The 26,904-nt window shown below is 35.0% G+C and overlaps 2 protein-coding genes and 1 long non-coding RNA gene across 6 annotated transcripts in view; 2 read left to right on the top strand and 1 right to left on the bottom strand.

Moving 5' to 3' along the window:
• The first annotated feature begins 838 nt into the window (after positions 1-838).
• Positions 839-1,599, top strand: Acp62F (Accessory gland protein 62F). Its single transcript, XM_012372599.2, has 3 exons — positions 839-997; positions 1,164-1,267; positions 1,392-1,599. The coding sequence occupies exons 1-3, from the start codon at positions 952-954 to the stop codon at positions 1,470-1,472; spliced, it is 231 nt and encodes a 76-aa protein (XP_012228022.1). The 5' UTR covers positions 839-951; the 3' UTR covers positions 1,473-1,599.
• Positions 1,600-6,641: 5,042 nt separating this feature from the next.
• Positions 6,642-7,994, top strand: Sfp53D (Seminal fluid protein 53D). Its single transcript, XM_012372597.2, has 3 exons — positions 6,642-6,800; positions 7,304-7,401; positions 7,679-7,994. Exons 1-3 carry the CDS (start codon positions 6,749-6,751, stop codon positions 7,757-7,759), a joined length of 231 nt encoding a protein of 76 aa, XP_012228020.1. The 5' UTR covers positions 6,642-6,748; the 3' UTR covers positions 7,760-7,994.
• A 360-nt stretch (positions 7,995-8,354) lies between these two features.
• The window catches only part of LOC105675435 (uncharacterized), a 48,949-nt gene continuing 30,399 nt past the window's right edge, over positions 8,355-26,904 (bottom strand). Inside the window, exons 3-5 of one of the 4 annotated variants that reach the window (XR_010890423.1) lie at positions 9,529-9,609; positions 9,048-9,160; positions 8,355-8,891 (exon numbers count right to left, since the gene is read on the bottom strand). This is a non-coding gene — a long non-coding RNA (uncharacterized lncRNA). Of the gene's footprint in view, positions 9,797-26,904 lie in introns of those variants that run through there. The other 3 variants (XR_010890422.1, XR_010890421.1, XR_010890424.1) reach the window with 3 other exon arrangements.

Below are 26,904 nucleotides of genomic sequence, written 5' to 3'. Positions count from 1 at the left end.
TATAATTCAAGAAAAAAAATGCCCGAACTAAAAGCAAGCTGTACGCGCAGAAAATAATTCAATTCCCTATCGTAATAAATTCAATTCGAATCGTCGGATATTCGATTCTCGGCGCTCTTTACGCGAAATAAAAAAAACTATGTGCCGGGAAAACGAAGGGAAGCAGAAGGGTCAGCCTGATTCACTTGGCGATGGCGAAATGGCATTTAGGGTAAAAGCGTATTCGGGAAGCGGTCGGATTGACCGTCGAGTTTACGCTGACAAAGTTGGCGCGACGCACACGTTTCGCAAGCTCGGAATTTCACAACTGATTGGACGACAGCCGTCCTTCTTCCTTGCTTCGTTTTAATTCTCATTAATTGCTACACATAAATAATCTTCAGCGATTCAATTCGATAAGTTTATGTAAGACTTTGCAATTCTTTGATTGATTTTTAATCGTTAGTAAAAAATTTACGAGCAGAAAAACACAATACGATTATACAATACCAATATATACAAATAAAAAAGATAATATGTAGGAAATAATAAATTAGACACGCACCGAGAACTACTGCGGAAAATATTAATATTAATGTAAAAATTTTAGAGATAAAAATACATTGAAAATTAAAATATATGAAAATACGTGTAAAAATATGTGAAAATAAGCACCAATGATCGTTATCAATGAGAAACTTTATTATCGATGTTATACTATGTTCAAACACGCGTTGAGGCGTGTCGGAATGCATTTTTTTATTAATATTATGTTAGCATTAGGAAACTGAATTTTTTTTGTGAGCATGCATATGAAGATATTGACGTAATAGATTAGATACTGAATAATTTTCCGTGTCGCTGCAACTGGTGATCAAGGTTTGCTAACAAAGTGGATGGTATATATAAAAGCGTGCTTGCAGCTCGCGGATAGTAGTCTCAGTCGAGAAGTAAAGTGTTAGACCATTAACGATGTCTCGCGCTATTTTCGCATTGTTCGTGATCGGAGTGCTTTTCAGTAAGTTTTCGCACATTGCGCAATTATACTACGTTTATTCAATTCGAGATTAATTTACCGAAAACCGCGTGAATAATTTTACTATATATACATTTTATTTCTAATCGTAATTCTAATATTGTAATTAGTTGTGTTATAATTCGTCTAACATTGCATATATATCCAGGCATGACTACTGCCCAGCAGTGCCCAGCAAATCAGGAATGGAACCCTTGCGGATCAGCATGTCCACCATCATGTAATTTGTCGCCCCATCGACCTTGCACATTGGTATTTATCAATTTATTTAATCAATTTTGTTAAATGTGCGAGTCAAGAGTCTTACTCTTCTTAAATAAACATTGCTTATTATGTAATGAGCAATTTAATCCATATTTTACGATTCTCTTTTCAGCAATGCGTACCAGGATGTCATTGCAAAGAAGGACTCTTACTCAATGCTAATGGACAATGCGTGTCTCCTCAGAATTGCTAAAGATTAACCAATGTATCTGCTTAAGGAACAACCGATTATGTTAACATTTTAAGATTCTCATAAAAATTTGAACAAAAAAGTAACTTTGTAAACCATACCAGTGAATATACGAATATATTAATTGTAATTAGATGTAGTTGTTCGTTTACGCACTTGTTACTTAATGACAATAAATAGTAAATTAAAATTATTAAAACAAATATTAGTTTTACTACTAATATTCTATTAGATATCTATATTTTTCAAATGTTTTTTCTTTCCCAAGTAATTAAAAATAAAAATTAAAACATTACCTTTGCCAATCTTTTTTTATATCCATCATAAAAACATTTTGGAATCTTTATATATATTTATAAATCTATGATCAATAAATGTTATTGTATCTCAAAAATAAATTGAGTAAATTTTTGCGTTAGATTTTTTATATTGCAATAATGAATAATCTTTTTCTCTTTTCCTTCGTATTTTTTGATCTAATTTTTATTAATATATTAATAAAGTATTCAACTTACATGTTAATCTTGCAATTTAAATTAATACGTACGTACATGCTAAGATTGCATAGCTACATTCTTTCAAAACATTAATATAAAGCTATCTTTTTGCCATCATGAGTTATTTTAACGACAAAAAATTATCGTTGCAGTAAATCACTTGATTTTACGAACTTCTGTCAATAATATTGTATAAATGTGATTTAAACTAGACAGGCGTGTAGATAAAAAACACAAATAAGTTTTACAAATATAATTCAAATATTTAAATATGATAAATATAAAATTACGCAAAGTCGATAAGAAAAATACTTATACATAAATGCAAACCAATCAACGAGTCAATATGTCTTGTCTTACTGTGGCCTTATTCGTCCTTACTCGTGTCGCAGCAATGCTTTGCATTAGTAAGTTTGCGAAAGTTGCGTAAGACTTAAACGTTTCCACGAATGAATAAGCACGGTGAAACTTGATAAGAAATATGGCAATTTTCACAGAATATATTTTAAACGTACGTAATCAATTGTCGTCGATCGTTTAACAGCAATGCGTATGTTATCTGTTGCAATACGTTATGTAAATAAAATTATGATCCCATTTTAATATAATTCTTAAAAATCTAAAAATTTTTTAAAAGCAGCCAACAAATCTCCATTTTGTATACCAGATTAGTAGTAAGATGTGAATCACTCTACCCGCTTACTTGCCAATTTTCAAATTATACACGTGAAAAGGTGATTCGCTTGTTTCTGCGATTATTTGATTTTACTCATATCGCGATCAGTTCCTCGAAGAAGATTAATTTCTCGTTCATTTTATCGATGTGACATTCCAAAACAAACTTCACTTCGTGAAATGCTTTACGAGCTTGTTTGTTCAATTATATTCATATACATTTTTACGTGTCATTGACTTGATAATGATACATACTTGTTCTTTTAAAAAATTGCATAACGTGGCGTGAGAATGTAAAACAATATGATGGAATATGTTCTGGAGAGATATCTTGACACTAAAATATACGTATATGACAATTGTAAAATACTCAAACAAATGTTCATGTGACATTAATGAATCATTAATTTTACATTTGTTAATAATAATCACAATGTTAAATATAATGAATTTCAATACTTGAAAAAACTAATAAATATTAATATTTTCCTACGCTATTATTCTCTTTTCTCGCAAATGCATAAAATTTTAAAATAACAAATTTATTAACACTATTAAAGTAAAATTTATACTATAAAGCATTTAATATTTTTAAAAAATTTTACATATATTTTGAAATCAAGAGATATTATATTACATAGTAAGCGAATTTTGTCGCAATATAGATAGCGTAAATCAATTTGCCAGCGCTATTAAATTTTAATGCACCTTTCTGTGTTAATTATAATGTATTACACTTAATTCTTTTTTACTATAGCTTAAAAAAAAGATATTATAAATAAAATATTATTCTAATATTAAAACAAAAATAATTACTAAGTAACGATTAAAACTAATCGTAAACTAAATGTTTTCTTTCGAATAAACATACCAAATATTATACATTAAATTATACACTGTCGGGCACATTTTGCAATACAGAATTGAAGATGTCAAAATAATAATTGATTTTCATGCTCACATTGACTTTCATGCAATTTTCTATGAGAAAGAAGACACTTAATAAAACACATTTCTTCATGATGATAACGTGACAAGAACATCTTTACAATGCAAATGTTCAGCGTTAACTGACCGAAAGAATCGAATGCTCTAATTGTAAGTGTCTGGCGCATGTAAAAACATAGACAGTTGGGAAAAGCAGACAGTAATGATAAAAATTATTTTTAGATCGTGTTGCAAGGCACGAATTATCTTCTTGTTTGAATTTTTCTATCATTGACTGTAAATGATAAAAATTCGTTCCTTAAATAGCAAATTTACATTGCAAAAAATAATGAAGCAGCGTCTGTATGTCTCGCACTATTTTCGTCCTTCTCGTCGTCGTCACGGTCGAGTAATAGCGTTTTCGAATAAACGGGGTTTGAACGATCTAGGGTTGATCAATCACTATTTTACTATAAATGCAAGTCTTTCATTGGTGGAGAGGTTGCAATGACGTCATTAACCAATCTTGGGTCGTTCAAATCCTGTATAATCGAAAACGCTATAAGTTTAATCGAACATTACTATACTATAGTACAAGCATCACCAAATTGTTATAAATTATGTATTTTTAAATACATCTTGTGAATTAGAAATATATTTACTGTAATAATTATATACTTTTCTTGAATTTCTAAATGCAGATATGCAAATTTTTTCCTCTAAAGAAATTTAAATGAAAAAAAAAAACATCTCTCTAACAAGAAAGAAAAAATCACGTAGAAGATAGCATACACTTTTTAAATCTTTGTCACATTTCCGAGAATGACGAACTGTACGTCAATGCTGTTTAAATAACAAATTCTCGGTTTCATGGAACGAGAAAGATATTAGCTAATATTGACTACATGTGTTAAAAGAGATGTGTCGCATACGGCTGCGTTAGTAATATTAGTATATGTAAATTTGAATTGAAATATTATTGTTTAGACTTCTTTAATTCTAAATAAAATTGGTTTTAATAAAATCAATAACAATCAAGAAACAACTGTTGTATGTATAATCTATTTTTTCTGCAATAAGATAAAATAAAAACAAATATAAAATACGAGTATAAAATATGTTATTCACATATGTGCATGTGCAAAGAAATATAATTATTATTTAATTGCAAACCAACAATAGATTTTTATAATCAACATTACGAAAAAATACAATGCATTGTCAAAAAATAAATAGTCAAATATGCAAATAATACATATTGTTCGTTAATTGATTTTCGACTAATTTAAATGTATGTTTGAACTGTATTATTATGTACTATTTAGAGTACATAATAGAATAGATTTTGTCTTATCTTTTTTATAAAAACAAAAACTAAATTCTACTATTATAATTTTATTCGACGTAAAAAAGTTAATATAAAATCAGACTGTACTTTTATAATCATTATCGTATTATCTATTACCTATGTAACATATGTATATATTTCTATGCATATAGAAAATAGAAATATTAGATTGTACAAAAAATACATATTTAAAATCATAGAAAAAATACTGTTAATCTTATCGTTGCCATGCGTGCGCTCTGTTGACCACCTAGTCACCAATATTTATAATACTAATTCAATAAGTTTCTCGATTTTGTAGAGTTTATTTAAAATTAATTTGTGACTTATTTTACAAATTATTTTTATTCTAAAACTCAGAAAAATAAACACATATATGAAATTTTAAAAACAGTTTTATAATGCTTTACTGATGCGCATTAAAAACATACAAAATTAATGATATTTATATAGCTATGCAGTGAATATCTCTCAAGAGACATAAAACTGATCATAAATGTCTGCAAGTGTTTCTTGGAAATAAGATAAGTAATAAGAGCAGATGCCGAATTCAAACAGAAGGGTCACGACAAGAGATATGTGTAGAGATATATACGATTGACCTTATTACTGAGAAATGCATCTCTTGTGAAATCCAAATCTCTTCTCGAACGAGATAAGTAATCAAAATTAATTTATGTACATTACTTTCAGTTGAAATAGTGTCTTTCTCTCTCTCTAGATGTTTTGACATCTAGAAAAACACGTACATATTTGTGCACTTTATCTTCATACGTAAAGATTTGTAAAAAGGTTTCTAATCAATCAATAATTAATAATACGTTTGTTTAAACTAAATATATTATTACGTCATGTGTCTTGTCTAATATTTATTCATTGTGTTTTATGTTTTAATATAGATCATTATTGATCCTCGTGACTAACGGGTTTGATACGAAATACGAGATCAGCTGCTTGTTAATCGATAAATTCGTTGTTTGAGAATGACTAAGTTTATTCCAACAAAAGATATAATCGTGGAAGTACACGTATATTATTTCGATTTATTTTAGATGTATGATTCATATTATATTAATTTATATGCAATGTAAAAAGATAATTTTTGAGGAAATTTAATACTGCAACTGTGTAATCGTATAATTAGTAATCAAATACAATATTAAAATCTCATTCTCGAAAATGTAATATCTGATAATATGAGCCAATATAAAAGCAATTTTCAAAATTTATGACAGCATTATTTATGTATTTATTTATTTACATAATTATATTAAATCAACTTTTTGAAAAAAATTTATTTTAATAATTAAAACTTTTTATAATTAATTAATTAAAAAAATAAAATAATTAAAATTAAAAAAAATAATTATACAACTATTGATAATATTTTCATATTTAAAAATTAAAAAATGTATGGAGAGGTATGTAAATTAAAACTACAATTAAGCTGAATACAATTATAAACATTTGGCTTAAATATTGAGGCTAAAGAAAACCAATAGGTTTCATTAACGTAATAATACTGTTTGTAAATTAAGATTAGATTATAAAGCTATTGAGAATATTACAGTTAAAATTCATAGCGCATGCGGATAGCACGACTCCGAAAACTAAACTGGTCATTATATAAATTTAAAAGGCGTTATGTACAAATCTGATGAATCCAACAAGCATAAAGAGAAAGAAGGAAGTAGATAAGTCGAAAAAATATCTTGTGACGAGCGCGTCACAGGCGAAGGTCGCCCATCGTTATATATAAGCCCGATGGAACGGATATCCATCAGATCAGCCTGAGTTGCCGAAGTGTAAAATACAATTTCAAAACTACAAACATGGCCCGTGCTATAATTCTCCTCCTTCTCATCGTAGCTGTCAGCAATATTAGTAAGTACAAAACAATAATAATAAATATTATTAAAATTTTATCTATGTTAAATATTGTCATAAAGTTTTACAAATAATCAATACAAAGAAAATTTTATGTCAAAAATTATTATGATACGACAGAGTAGCCATCATAAGAGGAATTATAAGTTTAAATACTATGGCTATTATGTGAAAAACATAGTAAAAATTTTTATAATTCCTTCATGATCTGCGGCTACTGCAGTACATAGTAATTTTTAATATAAAAATTTCTCCGTGTATATAATATAATTACAATAGAATAATAAACGTGTAAGAAAATTTTAAAGTGTTCTGTTGAGAAAAAACCGATTTGCAGAGAGCCGAATTTTTTTTTAAATTCTGTTGCACAAAGTGAATTTTTGTACAATATAAAAAGCTTAAATTGTAGAATTAATAAGAGTATCAGAATATTTTACATAATGATAATATCATTTGCAGCTTTGTTAAACAATAAATAAATAATTAATGCGTTTCTGCAGGTGCTGTGCCAACCTGTGGTGAAAATGAAATATACAACACTTGTGGTTCATCGTGTCCACTCACATGTCAACAACCAACTCCTTCCGTCTGTACGCTGGTCAGTATTTAATGACATATTAATACGATCGTTTTAACAATTTTGTGAAATATTTGAATAAAATCCTTTTAAATTTAACAGATTTGCTGATAAATGTAGAGAAATAGCTCTTATAAATGGCCAATAATTTTCCAATTTTACAATTATATATTTTGTAAAATTTAGATAAAGTTTTTATAAATATACATCAGTATAAAATGCGAAACTACAAAGTAATTTTGTCTACATAAAATCTAATGCACCTTATAACTTAAAATTGCATCATTTTGTTTTACAGGCATGTATTCGCGGATGTGATTGCGTGGAGGGATTTGTGAGAAATGCGCAAAGCAAATGCGTACTTGTGCAAAATTGTTGATTACTAAGCAAGCATGATTTTTAACAAAATAAATAATCAAATGAATGTAAAATGACATGGAAATTTGATGACATATGTGATTAACGTTTCTTCATTGACTAATAAGTTTGTTGTGTAGATTTTGTAGCAGTCACTAATCTAAATGGATATACATCATATATTGTATAATTACTGAGTTACTTATTTTGTTAAATGAATATTGCTTCATGTTTTTAATAAAAGATATTTAAATACATCAGAATGATTTATTATGTTCTGCAATTTTGTATATCTTCTATTCTATCTTGTTAATATAAATATTAGATATTTTCTTAATTATTATAATGACGTATTAAAATAACGTTTTAAGTAATAAATAATTCTAAAATCTAATAACTTTAATAATTTCATTTAATTCACTTAAATAAGTTTCAAACATCATTGTATTAAAAAATATTTTTTTGAAATCGATATAACATTTTTTCTCGATCGCAGCTGGCAGTTATCAAACACACACATTTTGTAAGCTAACGTATAATTTGAGGTTAATAATATTTACATAATTTCAAAGCAGTTACATTACGTAATACGTCCAAATAATGTAAATTTGTAATCGTTTTCGTATTCGTCATTTTTATCACGTGTCGCATTTGATAAAAGTAACGAATGCGAAACACGTAGTTTTTTAAGCAAATACAAGAAAGTGTTGTTATACCACAAAAAATATTTAAAAATACATTTGAACCAATAGAAATAATACTACTAAGAGAATAAAAGAACATGCAATAAATTTACAAATTAGATGAATTTTAATTATAATAATTTTTATTAAAATATATCTGTTGTCTTCCAAAAACACACAACAATATTAACACAAATAAAAAACAATAAAATACATCAATAATAGAATAAATCAAATATGAATAAGTGAATAAAGCATAGAGATATGTGAATAATAATTATATATAATAAATTCTAAGAATGTAAATTAAAACAATTGCCGAAACAAGTTTCCCTTCCAAAAGATTCGGCTGTGTGTTGTCGTCGTTTTCGAGAAAAATTCATCGTTTTGTTAACATTCTGGCGAGAGAACACAAAGGTTTATTAAATTTCTCTTATACCCTTGTAGGCACTGGCAACGTTCAACGCAAACCTAAAATCGGAGCAACATGACAAATTAAAAAATAATTCAACGTAAAGCAATCTTTCATTCTAACGGAAAAGTACAAACAATAGAAAAGGAATAACATGACCATTTTTAAATACAATTATTGCAATATAATATATAATATAATTACTGTATACATACTAGAGGACATAACAACGGCGTTTCTTGACCGCACTTCTCTTCGCAAATTTCGGGTTTTGCGCAAATACTCCATTCCTCATTAGGACCGCATTGAGGTTTCAGAGCAAAGCCGTCTAAACAACATTATCAAATTATAAAAAACATACTTACTTTACACAGCATAATTTCTTTTTCATGTTGATGCTTTCAATGTGACTCAAAACTATCTCACTATTTTCGTTTCATCTTCAAAGTAAAATTAAATTTTCCGTGAAAAAAAATTTAACCACTTCCTTGTCAGATTATTTTATTAGAGTTAAAAAAATGTCAGGATTTTTTTTGTTATTAGTAATACTGTCCGAGTATATTCGGGTAAATTAAGGAAGTGGATACTTTGTATTCTTGACGGAAAAAAATACGAGTGAATTTAATGGAATAAAAAAAGTAAAAGTGTTATAAACTGATATGTGATTGAAATAAAATAGTTAGGTATCTAACTTACAGACGGTGTAGACTGCAACGATAAGAACGAGCAGGGCAACTAGGCGAGCCATTGTGGATTTTTTAAATGTAATTTGTGTCACTACGCAAATGCAACTGATAATATTAGATGCTTCGGAAGCTTTTATATAGAAGCATCGATTTGCGACCTTTATATATCAGGACAATCTCATCACAACAATCTCATCGCGACGATCTCATCGTAAGTACAAAGTTAAACAGAAAGATTTGTAGGGTGTTGAATGTCGTCGAGAGTATCAAACTTGACATTCGACTTTTCAAGGATTGGCATTGACTATTTAATTTATTTAAAATGGATACGAGTCAAACTTAGTACTCATAAAAACCTATTTTTGTAAAACATCGTGGTAAAATAATCAAAAACGTCTTAAAATCGTAAAATTATCAAAATTACAAGACAATGTTATCTTTCATTAGATATCAGTAGATTATGTTCATTGTTGACAGTTAATACACATCGATACAGTTTTGATGATATCAATAATATCTCACGAAAAATATGTATTTTGTTACACGCATATGATTATGGCGTGTAATACTGGTTACACATGCATACATCATTTTTTTATTAATACTGCTCTATCAACAGTTGCTATAAAATAAAAATAATAGTGTAATGTATGATAGAAAGCTTGTAGATAAGCAGAACGCTATAATCTCGGCTGATGCATTTTTATTGCATCAAAATCAAGCGTAATCTCCAGGAAAACGCATGTTAAAAATTATTGGTTTAAGAAGATAATTTCAAAAAATACGTTAACATGACAAAATTCGTAAAACGAATACAAATAATACATTCTGTACATAATAACATAAACACGATGTAATATAATAAAATCCATTATATAGATGCAATATACATACACACATACGTATATTCAGATCTATAAAATATTTCAAATATTCATATTATACATATTGTTTCATTTAAACAAGTTTTAAGCTCTTTTATGTTCAGATGGTGCTAACGGAATCGTTAATTTGTTTATTTACGGCAATCACATCTGTCGCGACAATCGCAGGTTAATGACGTATTAATTTACATACGTACTTTGTGTACGCATAACATGCTAACCCATTTTTGTGCATTAATCATATTTATATAGCCTCGAAACAACTGCTATATAATATTCCAAAAATAATACAAATTATTATATTTTTATTATTTTTATCTCATAAATTAATTATGTGTCTTGTCTTAGAAATAGCATATGTAAAAGTACAAGATATTTATAATTCAAATATGTTTAAAAACAATTAATTTTAGTGCAACACACACTTATAGCACGGAATTAATAAAAAATAGATTATAAGTGCAACATCACATTGGCAGTCCTTAATTTAATATAAGCCCCCGTCCTTAAAATCGTATTAGTCACATGACTAGATGTCTTTATTAGTTAAACATGTGGTTAATTTATTAGACGCCTTGTACCCTTGTCACACGATTCTCCTACTTCCCGAGCGACAGCTCAGAAAACTGAACCCCATCATAAAGCAATTTGTCATTAATAGAATTAAGCGACACATTATTACGCGATTTGCACTCAGGTGGGAAACTTACGAACCTACGTCATTATTCCCACTTGATGCTTTAATAAATAATCCAATCTACGGGTTAATCCGCAACGGGAACTGACTCAATTTTATAGTAGCACATATCGCTGTGAGGACTCAAGTGTAACGAGATAGGCGTAAAATAATTTCTCGATGACGTATCTATTTAAAACTTAATTCAATGATTATAGCATCAATTAGCCGTGATGTAACGAAAGTTTCGATAATATCATCAGCGTTCATTGTGAATTTCTAGAATGTGTATCAATTATTGTTTTAAGAAATGCATGCGCGTTATTTCAAACGGAACAAATATCTATTCGACGTATGATGAACAATGGCACGCAATATCCAATTCGTTCCTGCGGAGCAGATATTTGACATTCGACAAATACCGTGGATGATACGCGTGGCCGTCCCCATCAGCGACGTCTCAAACCGTAGTCGAGAACCCTCGGAGAGATCTGAATCGTCAGTTTTAGAGGGAGGCGGGTGGACGATCGAGAAGGATGAGGGGAGAGCGAAAGGAAATTCGAGGCATATTCGAGGCTGCCGCGTTTCCGGTCGGCTGCTTCAATATGCTGGACCGATAAAGCAGAATGTCGACCGGGCAGAGACAATACGGTATTCGAAGCGGATGGCGAAGGGAAAACGTTTCGCGTAGCAGGTCTGTTCTCGACGCGCAGTCACGTTCGCTGTGGATGTGAACAAGCTTTCAATCCAGGAGGCTCTGCTGCGGAAGGAAGATAATTTTCAAACTGCTCGCATGTAAATCGTACATACGATTCATTATCTTCCACTATAACGTCGTAATTATATTTTGAAAGAATCAGAGTGTAATCGCATTGTTATTTATTTGCGATTTACAAGATACAATTAGTGTAAACAGTAGTTTACATTATAGAAAAGCGTTATAATAAATCATAAGGTATAAGCATTACGTGGACCATATTTTATATTCATAATTTAGAGTGGAAATGTCTTATTCTTTAATCTGTATTTTGTCTTCCTTCTATGCAATTTTTTAAAAATTCTTGAATAAATTAAATAATTTGTCTTATACCGTTAAATGCGATACAATAGAAATAATCACATCAAATTGCAAACTAAAAAAATTTTAATTTCTGTCGACATGCAGTGCGGGGGAATTTTAAAGAAAATAAGACGCATCTTTGCTCTTTTCTCTGACAATGAGATGAAAAGCCTAGGGGACGTGATTTATCGTACTCGATCACCCCATTTCTCCATGAAGATTTAATCTACTCCGAGTATTGTAACCCAATCGAGGTCCACTGTGGATCAGAATTTACGTAAATCGAAAAGTTTCATAATGGAACTCACAAATCTCAGTGATTCGACCGTGTATCTTATGTCTAGACAATCTTACGTCTAGGATAGATGATTGTTCCGGCACACTAAGACCCAATTATCAAGGATTTTCAGAATACTCTGAGAAGATAGACGCGCAATCCATACTTTCCCATTGAATAAACAGTAAAAAAAACTTGTTAATAAAAAACAAGATAACAATTTGACAACAAGATATCATTAACGAATGATATCTTGATAATCAGACGAATCAAAGATTTTGAGTTTACACAGAGATAATATAACAAGTTCAGAGCGAGATATTAAAAATAAGATAAATCATAAATTATTTGTTAAAATCATCGATTTTTGTTGTTGAAATATACGCAAGAAGAGATTTCAAGGAAATAATAAAAATATCTAATAGAAAAAAATAAATATCTACAATCCTAATAATTATAATAATTATTTAACATTAAATATGAGGACGTAGCTTAAGATCGACATTTAATTGCAATATTTGTAATTTAATACTTATAATTCTTATTAAAGGACTGTAGACTATAAAGATAATAATTATATCTCTAGAGAGTACAAAATTGTGACGAAAGGTACGCAAGTATAAATCTCGTTTACCTTTCGCCTTAGTTTAATTATCACGGTTCTCTGCCATAATTGTGTACACTTGTATTTGATTGAAAAGCGAAGTAATTACGCCTTGGCAGAGACGACCAAGCAAGCGTCAAAGTGAAGTGGCAAACCAGTCGGCAGGGATACTAATTGCACAATAAACGTTATTAATGTAGTCGCGAACACTGAACATCAATAGAAATTCATTAATAATTCATTAATAAAATTTATTAATAAGAATTTTTATCAGCAAAGGTCGATCAAGTAGAGTCACATAGTTAAAAAATGGTATTGCCGAATTTATCTACAGAGCTACGGAATTAAGTTACTTCAAAGTTCAAGTTATTTTTTTAACAATCTATTTAGGTTTAGAAATATTTTTTAGACAAACAAGATTTTTTTACGCAGAGAATATTCAACTTCCGATATCTATTTGAATTAACTTGATTAACGATAAGATTATAAAGTGAGACTGATATTTTATACATTCCACCCAAAAAAATAATCTTTGTGATTATTAAAAATAAAAAATTGCAATACAGTTAACATCGAAATATAATTAATATAAAATATAAAATCACACGTTGATAAAAAAATAATAAAAACTTGCAATCTGCATTTATAACTTCAGTTCTGGCAATTATGCGCAAAACTCGTTTGCAATACTTTTTATTCGCGAATGAACAAGCTAAAAATATAAATAATATGTGGTAGAGCAACTATTAGAATATACATTTTATCGACGTTTTATCGGCATTTTATCGACATTGCAGACATAAAATTCCATAATAAAATTGGACCGTGACTTGGATCACGGATACTCACGCGCAGAAATTTATATCTCAATTAAAATGCGGCCCGTTCGCGCCATACAAATCAAGAGTAAATTTCGCGCTGAATTTCTCTCATATCTTCCATCATAATTTTTAAAATCCTAATTACATCAAGATCTTTTAAAGACGTCGATTCGATGAGAAAAAAAAGGCACGGTCGCGTAGATAGTGCACTTGCGATTCGTATACAAAGTAGATATCTTATCATTTAAAGTGCTTTATTGATGCACTCGATCAATAACGAAAAATATCGGCTAAGTGCTTTCGAAATATAAGATACATATTGATTTATTATCAAGGTGTGTATCAAGAATTAAAATAATAATGCTGCGCAGGAAAAAAGTATAAGGGGAAGAAAACTTTCACCAATAAATAATTTTATTGATGAGACTATCATCGTAGAACGCTAATTTATGTTATATGCGATAAAAAGAATATCACAACGTTACATACAAAATTTTCTATATACAAAATGCCATATGCAATTATATCAGGAACTTTTATTAATTCATTTCATTGTACGTAGTAACTTTCTTACTATTTCATTAGATTGCCGGTAGTCCAAATTTACTTGTTTGTTTGTATCTGCGATGATTTACTGTCTACTACATTATCTCTATCGCGGAAATGCCAATATTGCGTAATGGTCTATATCAATGCGTCATATACGTCGGATCGTTAAGTGTCTCTATTACGAGAAATCCTGGCTATTTAATCCCTGAGAAAACTTTGGAGTGGTCAGTGTACCCGGCGATAATGAAACTTTCCGCTCCATTTATACTAATGGAGTAGAAATTATACAGATTCTCTTCTGAACAGCAAGTTTCATGAAAAGCTTAATCAGAATTATTGCTGGAGAAAGCAAAACAATAGGAAAATCAGTATTCAATTCATTTTAAGCTTTTCTATCACAAATTACCGATCTAAAGCGGATCTAAGCGTTGATTTTGCAGTCAGTATTTATTAATCAATTCAGAGCTGCAATTTTATTTTACAAAATTGTTCAATATTTCAAATACATTTCAAGTAGCGTGTAGTTTCAACAATTTGTGTTGTCCAAACTCAATTGAAAAAACTAGCATGTACAATCGTTATTAGAGTTACAAAAGGAACAAGAATTTCAAAAGTACCGAAAGGAAATGCGAGGCTGAAAAGTTTGGGAACCCCTGGCCGAAATGATCGCCGGTCCGTCGCCGGAAACGCGCGGAATCAGCCACAACAAACGGACCTTCGCGCGAGACAATTTACTAGCGGTCCCGAAACGCCTACGACGCCGACGGATTCCTCTCCATTACGAAGATTGCGGTCGTTCTTACCCGACGCGGAGGAGGAAAGTTTCTCCGACCGAAATCTGCGGGCGTATCGGCGCGGCGGTGGAACGTATCTTTTCGCAAGCGTATCGGCGCGTATAGCAGCCAGTAAAACGCTTTACGAGCTTCCATTGGAAATTAATCGCAAGTAACCGAACGCGCACGCCTCCCGCGACGAAAGCTCGAGAAGGGACGCGAAGGGACGGCGAAGGGTGGGTGCTGCAGCGCGGGCGAGGCCCGAGATAGCCCCCCCCCCGGCATATTCACGTGCGGATCGTAAAAGGGGTGACCCACCTGCCTGCGATACGATAGCACGCCAGTAAAATTTACAGGGAGGACGCCTGTTTACGGTTGCCACGGAAACACGCGAGCACGATCGTGTGTCGCGCGGAGGATTCCTCTCACGGCGTCGTGTTCACGACGGACAATAATCCGTCCGGCGTCTCCCCCGCGGGTCATCGGATATGATTGACGTCGAGCGAGGAGCGTGTCCATAAATATAAAAGCCGTTTACAGCGGCACAAAGTATCGAATTCGCATTTCGTACGCTACGAAACGACACAGACGGATTAGAAACGTATGACGGAGCTTTCAATTGGCCGCTACACACACGGCGAGATTGAATAATCGTGGGGGGATTAGTTTTTATTCCAGCGGCGCGATCGATTGCACATCGTGGCATTGACGTTTCGTTGAGGCCCGATCGTTTACACACAGTTTACGTGCTCAACTTCGCATACACGGATCCGGAACGTCCGTGCTGGCTCTCCAGTTGCCACGGAAACACGATCGCGTTTACTCCTACGCGGTTACCTGCGACAATACGCACAGAGGGGTTGGCAAGTATAACCGGTATCCCTCGCTCGCGTATTCGCCGACGCCCTTGCTGCAGAATTTGCCAGTGAATAATTGACAATCAACCAGCAGTGAATGCACGTACCGTCGTGCAAGTGAGTTACTTAATTAATTTCTCCGTACCGACCCTGTAATTTCCTCGAAAAAATAGAAATGTTTGATAAACGTAGAACAATTCTAGCTATTCCCGTACTTTGTGAAAAAGAAACCCTTTGAATCTGTCTCTAATTTAAAACAGGCTTTTTTTCAACAGAAATGTAAGATTCTGTTATAGCATATAAAATAGCAGAATGAAGGTGCGGGTTTAACAAGGGCCTTTTTAGTGTACGATGGAACAGCAATATGCAATGCAAAAAAAAAAAAAAGAGAACGAGTTTATCGTAGTAGTAGCGTACGGTGGCTATAAACGGCTATGGAGCGTGAAAACTCTTGGCTTCGAAGCCAATGTTCTTTCTCCTTGAGCCAGTTGGTGGCCGTCTTCGGACGTTGCACCGATCCGGTAGCATTAAACGCCGTCAGCGATATAACTTTGCACAAGTAAAACGTCATCCTATGCCTCGCACGTGCTCAATGTCTCTCGCGGCTTTTCGACACGTTTCTATGTTCCTGCTGTAACGTCTCGCGTGTCCTCCTTGTGTATGTTATTTAAAGAAGCCTGTTTTAATAATAAGAACCCTAACAAAATTTATATTCCTAATAAGCATAAGTTTAATCTTGATCTTAATTTTTAAATATAAAAGAGTTAAATTTGTATAACTCTTATGACTTATATTTTACTAAAATTGATTAAAATTATATTTTGAAAAACTTTCAATATGTTTCAAAATAAATGTTCGTACATGGACGTCACATTGTTATATATTTATGAATGAATGAAAAATGTACTTTTTCACATCGACAGAAAATAATAAACTTACAAAAGTATCTTTCTTCCTCCTTCAAGAAATATTGATTTAACATTTTGTAAGTAAAATTTCATAGAAATAGAAATTTATAATTTTTGTTTTTAGTTCTGACTAATAGTAGTCGTATCAAGTCTGTAGATGTCAAAATAAGATTGTTAGCTACTCGCGTGAGTTGATATAGTTTGTGAAGTTTATCAGTTGATATGCGGGCGATACTGTCAACGAAATTACATAGGCTCGATTGTGTAATCAGATGAAATAATCGCTCTGCATCTGACAACATGGGCCAACAAAGTTCCGATCAAGGCCAATCGTAACATTTAACCTCAGAGAATATCTGCGTAGTTCCGTTGAGTTTCTACACAATAATGATTACGCAATCAAAATTCGCAGAACTGTCCACTTATGTCATCGTTTGTCATCTTTATCTGTCTCTTACAGTTCGATTTTTTTGCTGTTGTACAAATATCTTCATACATATTGCATAACTTGCACAATCTTAACTTTTAAATTGAAATATGCCAAAAAATATTTAATTATAAATTTGTGATTTTTGTGAAAATTGTCCACATATTTTCTGTATTCTTTGAGCTGTATGAGATGAAAATAACTTTAATTAAAAATATAGCTAATTCACAGCTTACGAAAAACAAATAGATATAAATATTTCTATTATATAATCATCAAATCCATTGTGTAAATTATTGGTGAATTTTACTTTTGATTTGAATTATTTATTATTGTCTGATTATAATTATATAATCGGCTCAGCTGATGATTAATCAATGATCGATTTCGCGACGTAATATGTTGCAAATGCGGTACTTGGCACGCAAGTTATGTGTGATGTTTTATTCAAACACGCTTGATTTCACGATCGATTTAGCGCTAAACAAGGAAGTTATTGCCGATCATAGCTACACGTTCGCTGCGGCTTGACATTTTCGCAGCCTTTCACCGAGTAGCTGTAGAGCTACCGCGTATAGCTACCGTCAAAGGAGCAGAAATATTTGTCAAGAATGGAGCCCAAGGATCTCTTAGGTTTACTTGCGCAATATTCGCGGATATCTAGCGTCCGTTTTGCTATATCAACATATCAATAATCCATCCGCCCTCGTAATAGGAAGCGTTATTAATCGTGCTTCTTTTATTACGTTTATGCGGAGAGAACGAGAAGATTCCGTGAAAGAAGAGAGAATAAACTGAATAGTATCGAGATCACCGATACGAGTAACAGCATGATTGCGATTCCGATGAATAATATATATACATAAGTTGACAATTTTATTATCTTGTCTTTGATGCCATTTGCAAAACACGAATATTTTAAAAATTATTATATTTTAATAACGTGCACAAAAAAATAAAAAAAAATTAATTTTAATAGATTATTAAAATTAAGACAAATAAAAATGTTGAATTTTTGATAAAAATATGATTTTGATGTAGCTTTCGAACGTAGAATATTATAAAAATAACAAGTATAAATTCATGTTATGTTAAATTAAAATAAAAGAACAGGCAATTGGCTTTATTCTCTTAATGAATCGGAATCATCGGAACAAAAATCGTTGATGAGAGTGTACAATACAAATACAACGCTAGACATTCGTATTCGGAGGGTGGAAGTGAGCTTTACATGCAAATCATCCGTGTTACCACGTGCGCTCTCGACGAAGGAAGAACGCAATTTGGCAACAATTCGGCCAACTGGCCAACGGGCCCGGAAACCGCAGCAGCTGCGGCAATCCGGTACGCAATATGCGCAGCTAAATCTTCCCAAGCTGTGTGCCGATCGTTCCGCGGCTCTCGTGAAACAATACGTGATCAAAAATGAAGAGTGCTTATCACATAAAATTAAATTTCACGATACTTTAACCACACGCTTTATAATCACATATTCAGAAGAGATCATTCATTTGCAGCAAATGAAACATGTTGTTCAGACATCACAGCATTCAATAGCGATAAATCTAGAGTTTTCGAAAAGCGAGAGAGGTAGACACGGCAAAACATGTTGCTTTTATGAAAATATAATTTCGTTTACTGGTTCCTTTCATCATTTTCCTCAGCAATTTTGACGAAACTCTCGCTGTAATTATCGAACTCTGCTCGCGGAATAAATAAAACATGACCAGGAATAACGCGAAGAACAAAAAAAAAAAAAAAGATAAAATATCATCAACACTACGGAGCCACGCTCATAAACCCGACGATTTAACTTTGCACGACATTCGTGCCCCAGAGAGAAGCCGCTTTTCCCTTGACGCGCGTCCGTCTCTCGTGAGCTCTCCCGAGCATTCGATGAACCGGTGAATCCGTGAAAGAGGGAAGGAGAATCATCCCCTGTTAATGCCGAAGTAATGACTGGGGTGGCAACGTTGAAGGACCCTCGACAATCCGCCATTGCTAGCACTGCCTCCCGCTTGTCCTCCCGCTCTCTCTCTTTCTCTATCTCTTCCTTCCTCTCTCTCCCTCTCTCTCTCTTTCTCTCGTTCACGGTTTTCTCGCCTTCTGCCAACTCGCCTCCCCTTCTTCCTTTGACAGCGGGATTGGACGACACGCGTATTCTACACGGCGCTGTCAATCATGGTCAGCGGGAGATAGAGCGCATGATCTGCCTGGTAGCGTCAAAAAGTAAAATCACCGGCCCCAAAAAGGCGATCCTATTTGCATAAAGATTTTTGGGAGAGCTTTTTTCCCAAGCCCGCGGCACCGGTTGACCAGGGTCCTTACGGGGCGATTACGCCGATTTCTCTTCCGGGACCCTTCCGACCGACGAAAATTACCGGCTTCAACGGCCGCCCGGTAGTTAACCACCGGGACCAGTCGTACGTACGTCGCCGGTCGGAATTGCGTGAAAATCGCATTAATACTGTCGAAACGTCGACCGAAACCCCGCACGGCAACCGTTCCCAATGCGTATACGCGTAACAACGTGTTTCGTGCCGTGGCAATTCGCGAGATATACGATATATTACGCTAATGGCGTAAGTACACGTCACGCCGCAATATCTCTTACTCACGCTCATTATGTAATTACCGATACTTATACCCGGCTTTCCCCTCCGCGATACAATGTTTGAGTTATCGACTGAAATGGCACGCAATGAAGCATTCCGCAGCATGATTTATCTCTCCACGCGATTTTGCATACGATCCGCACAATCACGCGGAGCGTGAAAAAATGAGCGATCGGGAGAATTCGTGTATTTCGTATTGCCATGTAACCTCGCGTTCGGAGAACCGATTAAAAGCGAATACGGGTTAAACGCCGATATAACGGAAAGTATCACGCTCGGGAATAAGCGGGGTGGCTCGGTCGAACCAAGAGATTGATCGTGAAAGAAATCGAGCGGGACAGGGGTGAAACAGCCGCGTGATAAGCGAAGATACGACAGCTTCGTAAAATGTACGGCAGCTCGTCACGAGAATGCGCGATGGCGTTTCCACGTACGAAAAACTCGTATCTAGCGAAAGATCTGACAGCGGGCCAATGAAAATTTGTCGGCACGCGAATGGCTTGTAATTACATAGTTACCTATATATATCATAATGGCGTTCCCGCCAGGGTGATCGAGTCATCGCCCGGTGGTAGCGAGAAATTGAAGGGATACCGATTGCGGTAGATTACTCGTAAACTTGAATTTTGGGGAAGAAAGCAGGTCGTTGAAACCCAACTGCCTGACAATTTCGTAGAACTCGGCCTGAGCGTCTTCCGGTATACGTTATTACGTACAACTGCTATTTTGAAACCTAACTCGTGATTATTTTCTACATTAAAATAGAGTTGCTTTAATGAACGGAAGCGGCATGAATTCAAACAAATATCAAGTTAAATAAACAAACTACATGTCGATGTAATAAATTACTTCGTTGATTGAATGATTGAAATTATTATTGCGAGTGCATCGACAAACAGCAGTATTGCATATAATTTTCATATCATCAACATCTTGATATTTGTTTAAATTGAAACGGCCACTAATTTTGGTCCAACTGGTTCAACCAGTTCCTTTTTCAATCCTCAATTGCCAACTTGTGCGCAATTTAATGATACATAAGAAATTCTCGTCGAAAGAATTATTTTTTGGCACACATTTCTCGTAAAAAAAATAATAAATCTGCATCGTCAATCGCACGGAAAAAGTGAACAAAAATTCCTATTCAAATAATTTTAAACACTATCGCACATTTATCTAGCTACTTTCCGAGATTTTCGCCGTAATACGGATCGTTCTATATATAATGTGTTACCTCGATGTTTCGAAAGTATCCACGATCCTTCACCCTGTCACTTTTAAATTCGCCTACGGGCATCAATCTCGGGGGACGTCGACGGCTTCCGCGGCATTGCCTTTGACGGTGATTCCACCTCAAATCTTTCTCGCAAGGAAACGAGCGGCTTATGGCTCTCCATCTTGGGGACACAAGGAGCGTCTCGTAAGTCATGTACTTTCATATCTGCCACCATACTCGTCTCCGTGCTGCATTACCCTTCCTTCCGTATGCATATAACACCGAGATAACGCGTAAGAATGGCCCGATGACAGTAATGCGATACCAAGTCGTGAATTTCCAACTGCGCGCTTTACTCATTGTCAGATAAATGACAGCTGTGAACGTCAGCCGAGATTGAAACATCTTCGTATCCCCCGTCGATTTCCGCGACGTGAAAGTGTTAACATTACGCGCGGCACATCTACGTTTTAGCGTAAATTTAAATCTAAATAACGAATATCGAAAGGCAATCAAGTTCGAGGCAGATGTTCAGTAGTTTCACGAATTCATCGATAAACGCGAGCTTCCGGCATACAGCACGCATAGGGGAAGGAGGATCCACTTCAATTTTCCACGAAGCGTTTTCACGAGGCCTGTATCGAGTCACGTGCTCGATCGTCAGATTGGAGGGTGGTTCGAACGAAAGAGCCGTCACATAGGAGCGGTATATGGACGCACGGCGAGGGTGACGTACGGCTCTCGTGGTAGCATAAAACGGCACGTCTGAATCGACGTAGCCAGCACGCGAAACGTATAATTTCGGGCAATAATTCCTGGCCACGGACGATTTGAGGTGAATCGGCGCGTGCTTCCGGATGGTCGAGTCTTCCTCGATCCGCCGGTGTACCAGCGCCGAGTTACTATCGCGGCCGGTGTACTATCGCTCCGCGGGCGGAGACATCGGGGGGGAAAAAAAAGGACCACCCATAAAATTGAATCGATCGACTAAATCACCGCCGAGGATTGCCCGCAGTATCACCGGAGTAAAGAACGACGTCCGCTATAACGTCGTGGATTTCGCTTCAGGTGTATTATTTCACTTTGAGAAATCGATGCCGCTCTGCCCTTCCTTTGTCACGTGTCGCATGAAAGAAGATCTACGCGAGACGGAAAATTGTTATTTCACGCGCGGCAATAAAATAACGTAACTGTGATAATGAAACTTCGTGAGCTTGAAGCACCAAAAGAAAATTCTAACCACATATAATAATTCTTTTTGATAACTGCCGTTAAGTGTCCATAATTTTAGTATCTCTGAATGTCCGTCAGAAAATTAAACTTAAAAATGAGGATCCCTTAATCTTAACTACACGCGCATCCATTTTATTTTGAAGAATTAAAAGTAAAAATTTTATACACCGAGACTCGTACAGTGATGTATGCTTCTTGTTTTTTATGAGTCGCATCGCGATCGGAAATTTACTGATACAAATGTCTTCCGAAATATCGAAAACACATTTCCCTAATTGTTCACTGTCTATCCGCGCCGGAAAGTATCTCGATGGTAACAACGGCTATTGATGCATGCGGCAAAAAGCCTCGTTTTGCATTCCCAGACAGCGAAATGGCTTTTCAATCTCGGTGGGCTTTTTTTTTGTTTTTTGGTAAAGGGACTCCGATGAAAAATCGTGGGCGCAACGATGATCGATGCGTTCGCCGATAGAAGGAGAAAGAGAAAGAGAAGAAGGAAGAAAAAGGCCTGTACATTCGCGATGCGTTATCGGGGCCCAGGATGGACGGACGGATCTACATCAGGGTAATCACGGCTATACGTCATACGGAAGGAGCTTATACGCGCATGTATATAGATTCATCGACGAGTCTCTCTTTCTGTATTCCGCTTCACCCTCGACGGAACATTTCTCGTGGGGCGCGAGCAAAAATCACGGATGGTAAATTAGGCGTCCGCCCCATACGTAGGCGTATTCTCACATTTGTCAAGAGAAACAGGAAGAACTAGGTGGTTCTTTCGCAGCATAAACTTGTCGAGACTTGCTAAAATTTTAAAAGAAATAGTCCAAAAAATATATAGCAAAATGTATCGCATATATTAATATAAATATAGCATTTCGCTCATTTTTACATCCATTTCTTAATAAATACGATTTGATAAGATTTTGCACATCAGAAATAATAGAATAAAAATTCTTAATTAGTAAAACTTCTAAAGCAAGTCACAATTTTGCTTAATAACAAGAATAAAAGATCAAACACGTGATTTGTTTTGCAGCTTCGTGCCACTGATAATCCTTCCCTCTTAAATTCCTTTCGACGTGGCCCAAGTAAAAAGCGAAATAAAAGGTATAATGACTCGGACAGAACGGCGCTCTTTTATTTAAACCCGGGAAGAGAATTAGAGTTCCGTACTGCGTAGTAGTTTGACCTATATATACGTGCACGTGTGCGAATTTGCCGGAAGGTCGAACGCGCGGCATCATCTCGCTCTTTGTCCAACAGGATCGTATGTAAATGCCCGTGTCTATGTATGTGGGTATGCGTGTCAGAGCGTAATAGGGGCCCTCAGGAGGAGAGACCTTGGGCCCCGCATGCCTGGCTGCTTGCTTCCCAGCTGTCGCTCGTGCACAAGAGGATCCTGTGTTTCTGCCTTCCCCCTTGCGAATTATCGCGACCTTGAGGCTGCCAGAAACGGCACGTGCGGACTTCCGAAGGACGCGTCGCATCCATGCACGATTAGCGCTTCATTTGCAAACGCGAAATGTGGAAAATTCGAAACACGGGGGGGAAAAAGATCAAACGCATTTGTGCGAAGCTGAGAATTTGCGAAACTGAAAATTTGCGCAACTGCGAGATCAAAATGCCCGAAGACGGAAATAGACATGCGCACAACTCCTGCGATCAGAATTCTCCGGGAGACACAATTTCGTGGAAATTTTTTTCAATGAAACTACAACGAAATGTTTGTACGCGACGATTATTTCTGCGGAGTGTAGAAAAATCATCCTGCATTCGACTGTACAATTCGTTTTAAAGAGAAGTCAATTGTGCAAATAGCCGACATTGTTCTGCACAGTTGGGGTCGTTTCTTTTAAGTATCCTTGACTCAGTCAGTCTTAATGCGTCCGCCGCGTGCGAATTTTAAACGCGCAATACGCGCGTCGTGCCATTATTTTCTTGCCAACGCGCAAGGTCACCATCGCCCAGTGAAGTTGATGAAGATCTCGACGCGCAAAAAGGATCTCAGCTGTTTGGAACTCGTAGAATTCCATTCCAATCATTCCGACTATGATCGGCCTAACGTATCGTAATTCTCACACATCGCTATTAGATTAGATATAAACGTGAATGTGGCACAAAGGGAACCACCGATAGTAATAGTATTTTAATCAAATGCATTTCTATCATCCGCATTTTCACTCGCATCGATTCGTTCGCGATAAATTACCTTGACTGCTCCTTTTATGGCAGGCGTAATTCTACGGATGAACGTTTGAACATGGTTAACGAGAAAACATCCAAAAAAAATGTAGAAAATTAATAGAATCGGTGAAATGTACGTAAAATACAATCTTCGATTGTCCTCAGAAAAATGAAAATGCAGTTGAAGGTAAATGTAGAAACAAGAATGATTTAATATTCAATAACAGAAGCTATATCGAAGCTGCACGTCTTAAGAAAGTTATTCCACGATAACAGATATCCAGAGAATTGTATCGAATTCTTGGGAGAATTGTTTCGCGCGGCTCTCGGCTAGAGACGATCGTCGAAGATAGCAGAAGATATCGAGGGTACTGAAATTATGGCACAACGAACAGTCCTCGAAAGGACCCCGGGGGCATTGGATCATTATTTTCACGGGAGGCGGCTGCTCAATGGCCCGCAATCCCTCACGCGGCGATCGGCGATATTACGAATCTGCCCTTAATCGAAACAGCTCGTTGAAACATACCAATTCGTTCTACAAATCGTTGCACGTCAAAAGAATATCCGGATGAAGATATTCAGAACAAAGTAGGCAATTTGCATGAATATTAACGAAAGTTAATACAATCGCTATTCTTCATCAATATCTTGCAAAAAGGCATATTAATAAACAGAAATTACAGATTAAGAATATTAATTCTAATTTCTTTGATTAAAAAACCTCCTTTAAATCTCAGCCAAACAGTTTGTAATTGAAGAAAAAGATTGCTTTTTACGATCTGTCTGTATAAATTGTTCTTGCCGAATTAATATCGAAACAATCGTCAATTGATCGCATGTGTGCGGCATCAAGAATCTCGGGAACATTCTGACAGGGGCTCGTGTCCCTTCAACAAACTGCGCGCAATCTTTTCCTCGAAGAAAAAGAAGGGATTGGCGGAGGGTGCGAAAAAAGATCTTCCGTGAACTAATTCGCGAGAGATTCTCTCGCGGGTCATCCGAAGCATAGTGCGGGTAGAAACCTCCTGCGCGGCAGTTCTAGCGAGACTCAGACGCCATATTTGAAATTCAGATGCTCGGATTGTTTCGCTAAATCAAGAGAAATGTGGCCCCGGTGAGTTTCAACGGCGAAATATCGCGCACCATCCCCGTCGACGCATCGTGTAAGCCACCTTCATCCCTCCCCCCACCACACTCCACCGCCGCGTTCCACAAGTCGCGTGTGTTTACGGCTAAATCACTTTTGTTCTCGTCGGATGTCGCTCCTCTGGCAACGCGCATATTTTCACCCCCATCCGCCTATCCATCCCTAAAGATATGCCAGACGTACGGTCGATTTGACAAGAATTTTGGACACGAGGGAAATGCAGAGACGCACAAGGGCTTCGTTTATACGTATATTGTTTTATGTTACGAAAGAATTCATGTAATTTTGTTTAATAATTTTAATGCTGTTTACTAGTATTGTATATTAAGTACATAAAGAGGAAACGTAGCGTAACGAATACAAATTTTAAAAAAAGATATAAGAATAATTTTTAACAATGTAGAATTATATGTAAATAATCTCATAACAAAGATATGAAAAGAACAAATCAAATGCTGTAATCTTATAAATTATGAATGCTTATTTTGACAGTATATGAAACGTTAAATCAAATACTTTAAAGTATATAATTCGTAAAGTAGTAAATCAGAAGATTGTTTATATTCAATGTAGAATATGCTTTTACTTCGCGCTTTTGAAAACAAATACTTTCGCAAATTTATAGGCACTAAGAAAAATTTCCTTACATTTATTTATACGATCCATTGTTTCCCAGACTGCACTTGGAGGAAAATGCATAACGGATCAACATTGATAAATCTGAACCATTGAATACGTTTATAGTTTCATATATAACTTTCATATAAGTTTAAATCTGATTGTCACCGCTGTTGCGCGTGCATACATATGGAAGAAAAACGCGCAACATATCTTGGGAGTTGCAAAGTTTTTCTATTACCGGATAACAATAGGCCTAGACGGTAGGGGAAGATTTGTGATCGAGATACGAAAAGAAAAAGAGGAAAAGAAGGAAAAAGGACGTTTCCGAGAGTGAAGAATCGCCGATTTTAATGGTCCTTTGTTAGAGCCGCAGCAGTTCGCGGCGAGGAAAAGAAAATCAATACCGAGCCTCGTCTTGAGAGGAGACCCATTTAATCCCTCGTTAAGTTCATCTAGATGCGTTATTTTCGGCGACTTTGACAATTAACAAGGGTTATTAGAAAAGAATTTCTACTTCGTTGCAATGCA

Source organism: Linepithema humile, chromosome 5, assembly GCF_040581485.1.
Source record: "Linepithema humile isolate Giens D197 chromosome 5, Lhum_UNIL_v1.0, whole genome shotgun sequence".
In the NCBI taxonomy this organism is placed as follows: domain Eukaryota; kingdom Metazoa; phylum Arthropoda; class Insecta; order Hymenoptera; family Formicidae; genus Linepithema; species Linepithema humile.
The sequence above is the reverse complement of the archived record's forward strand: the minus strand, read 5'-3'. Positions and strand labels throughout refer to the sequence as shown.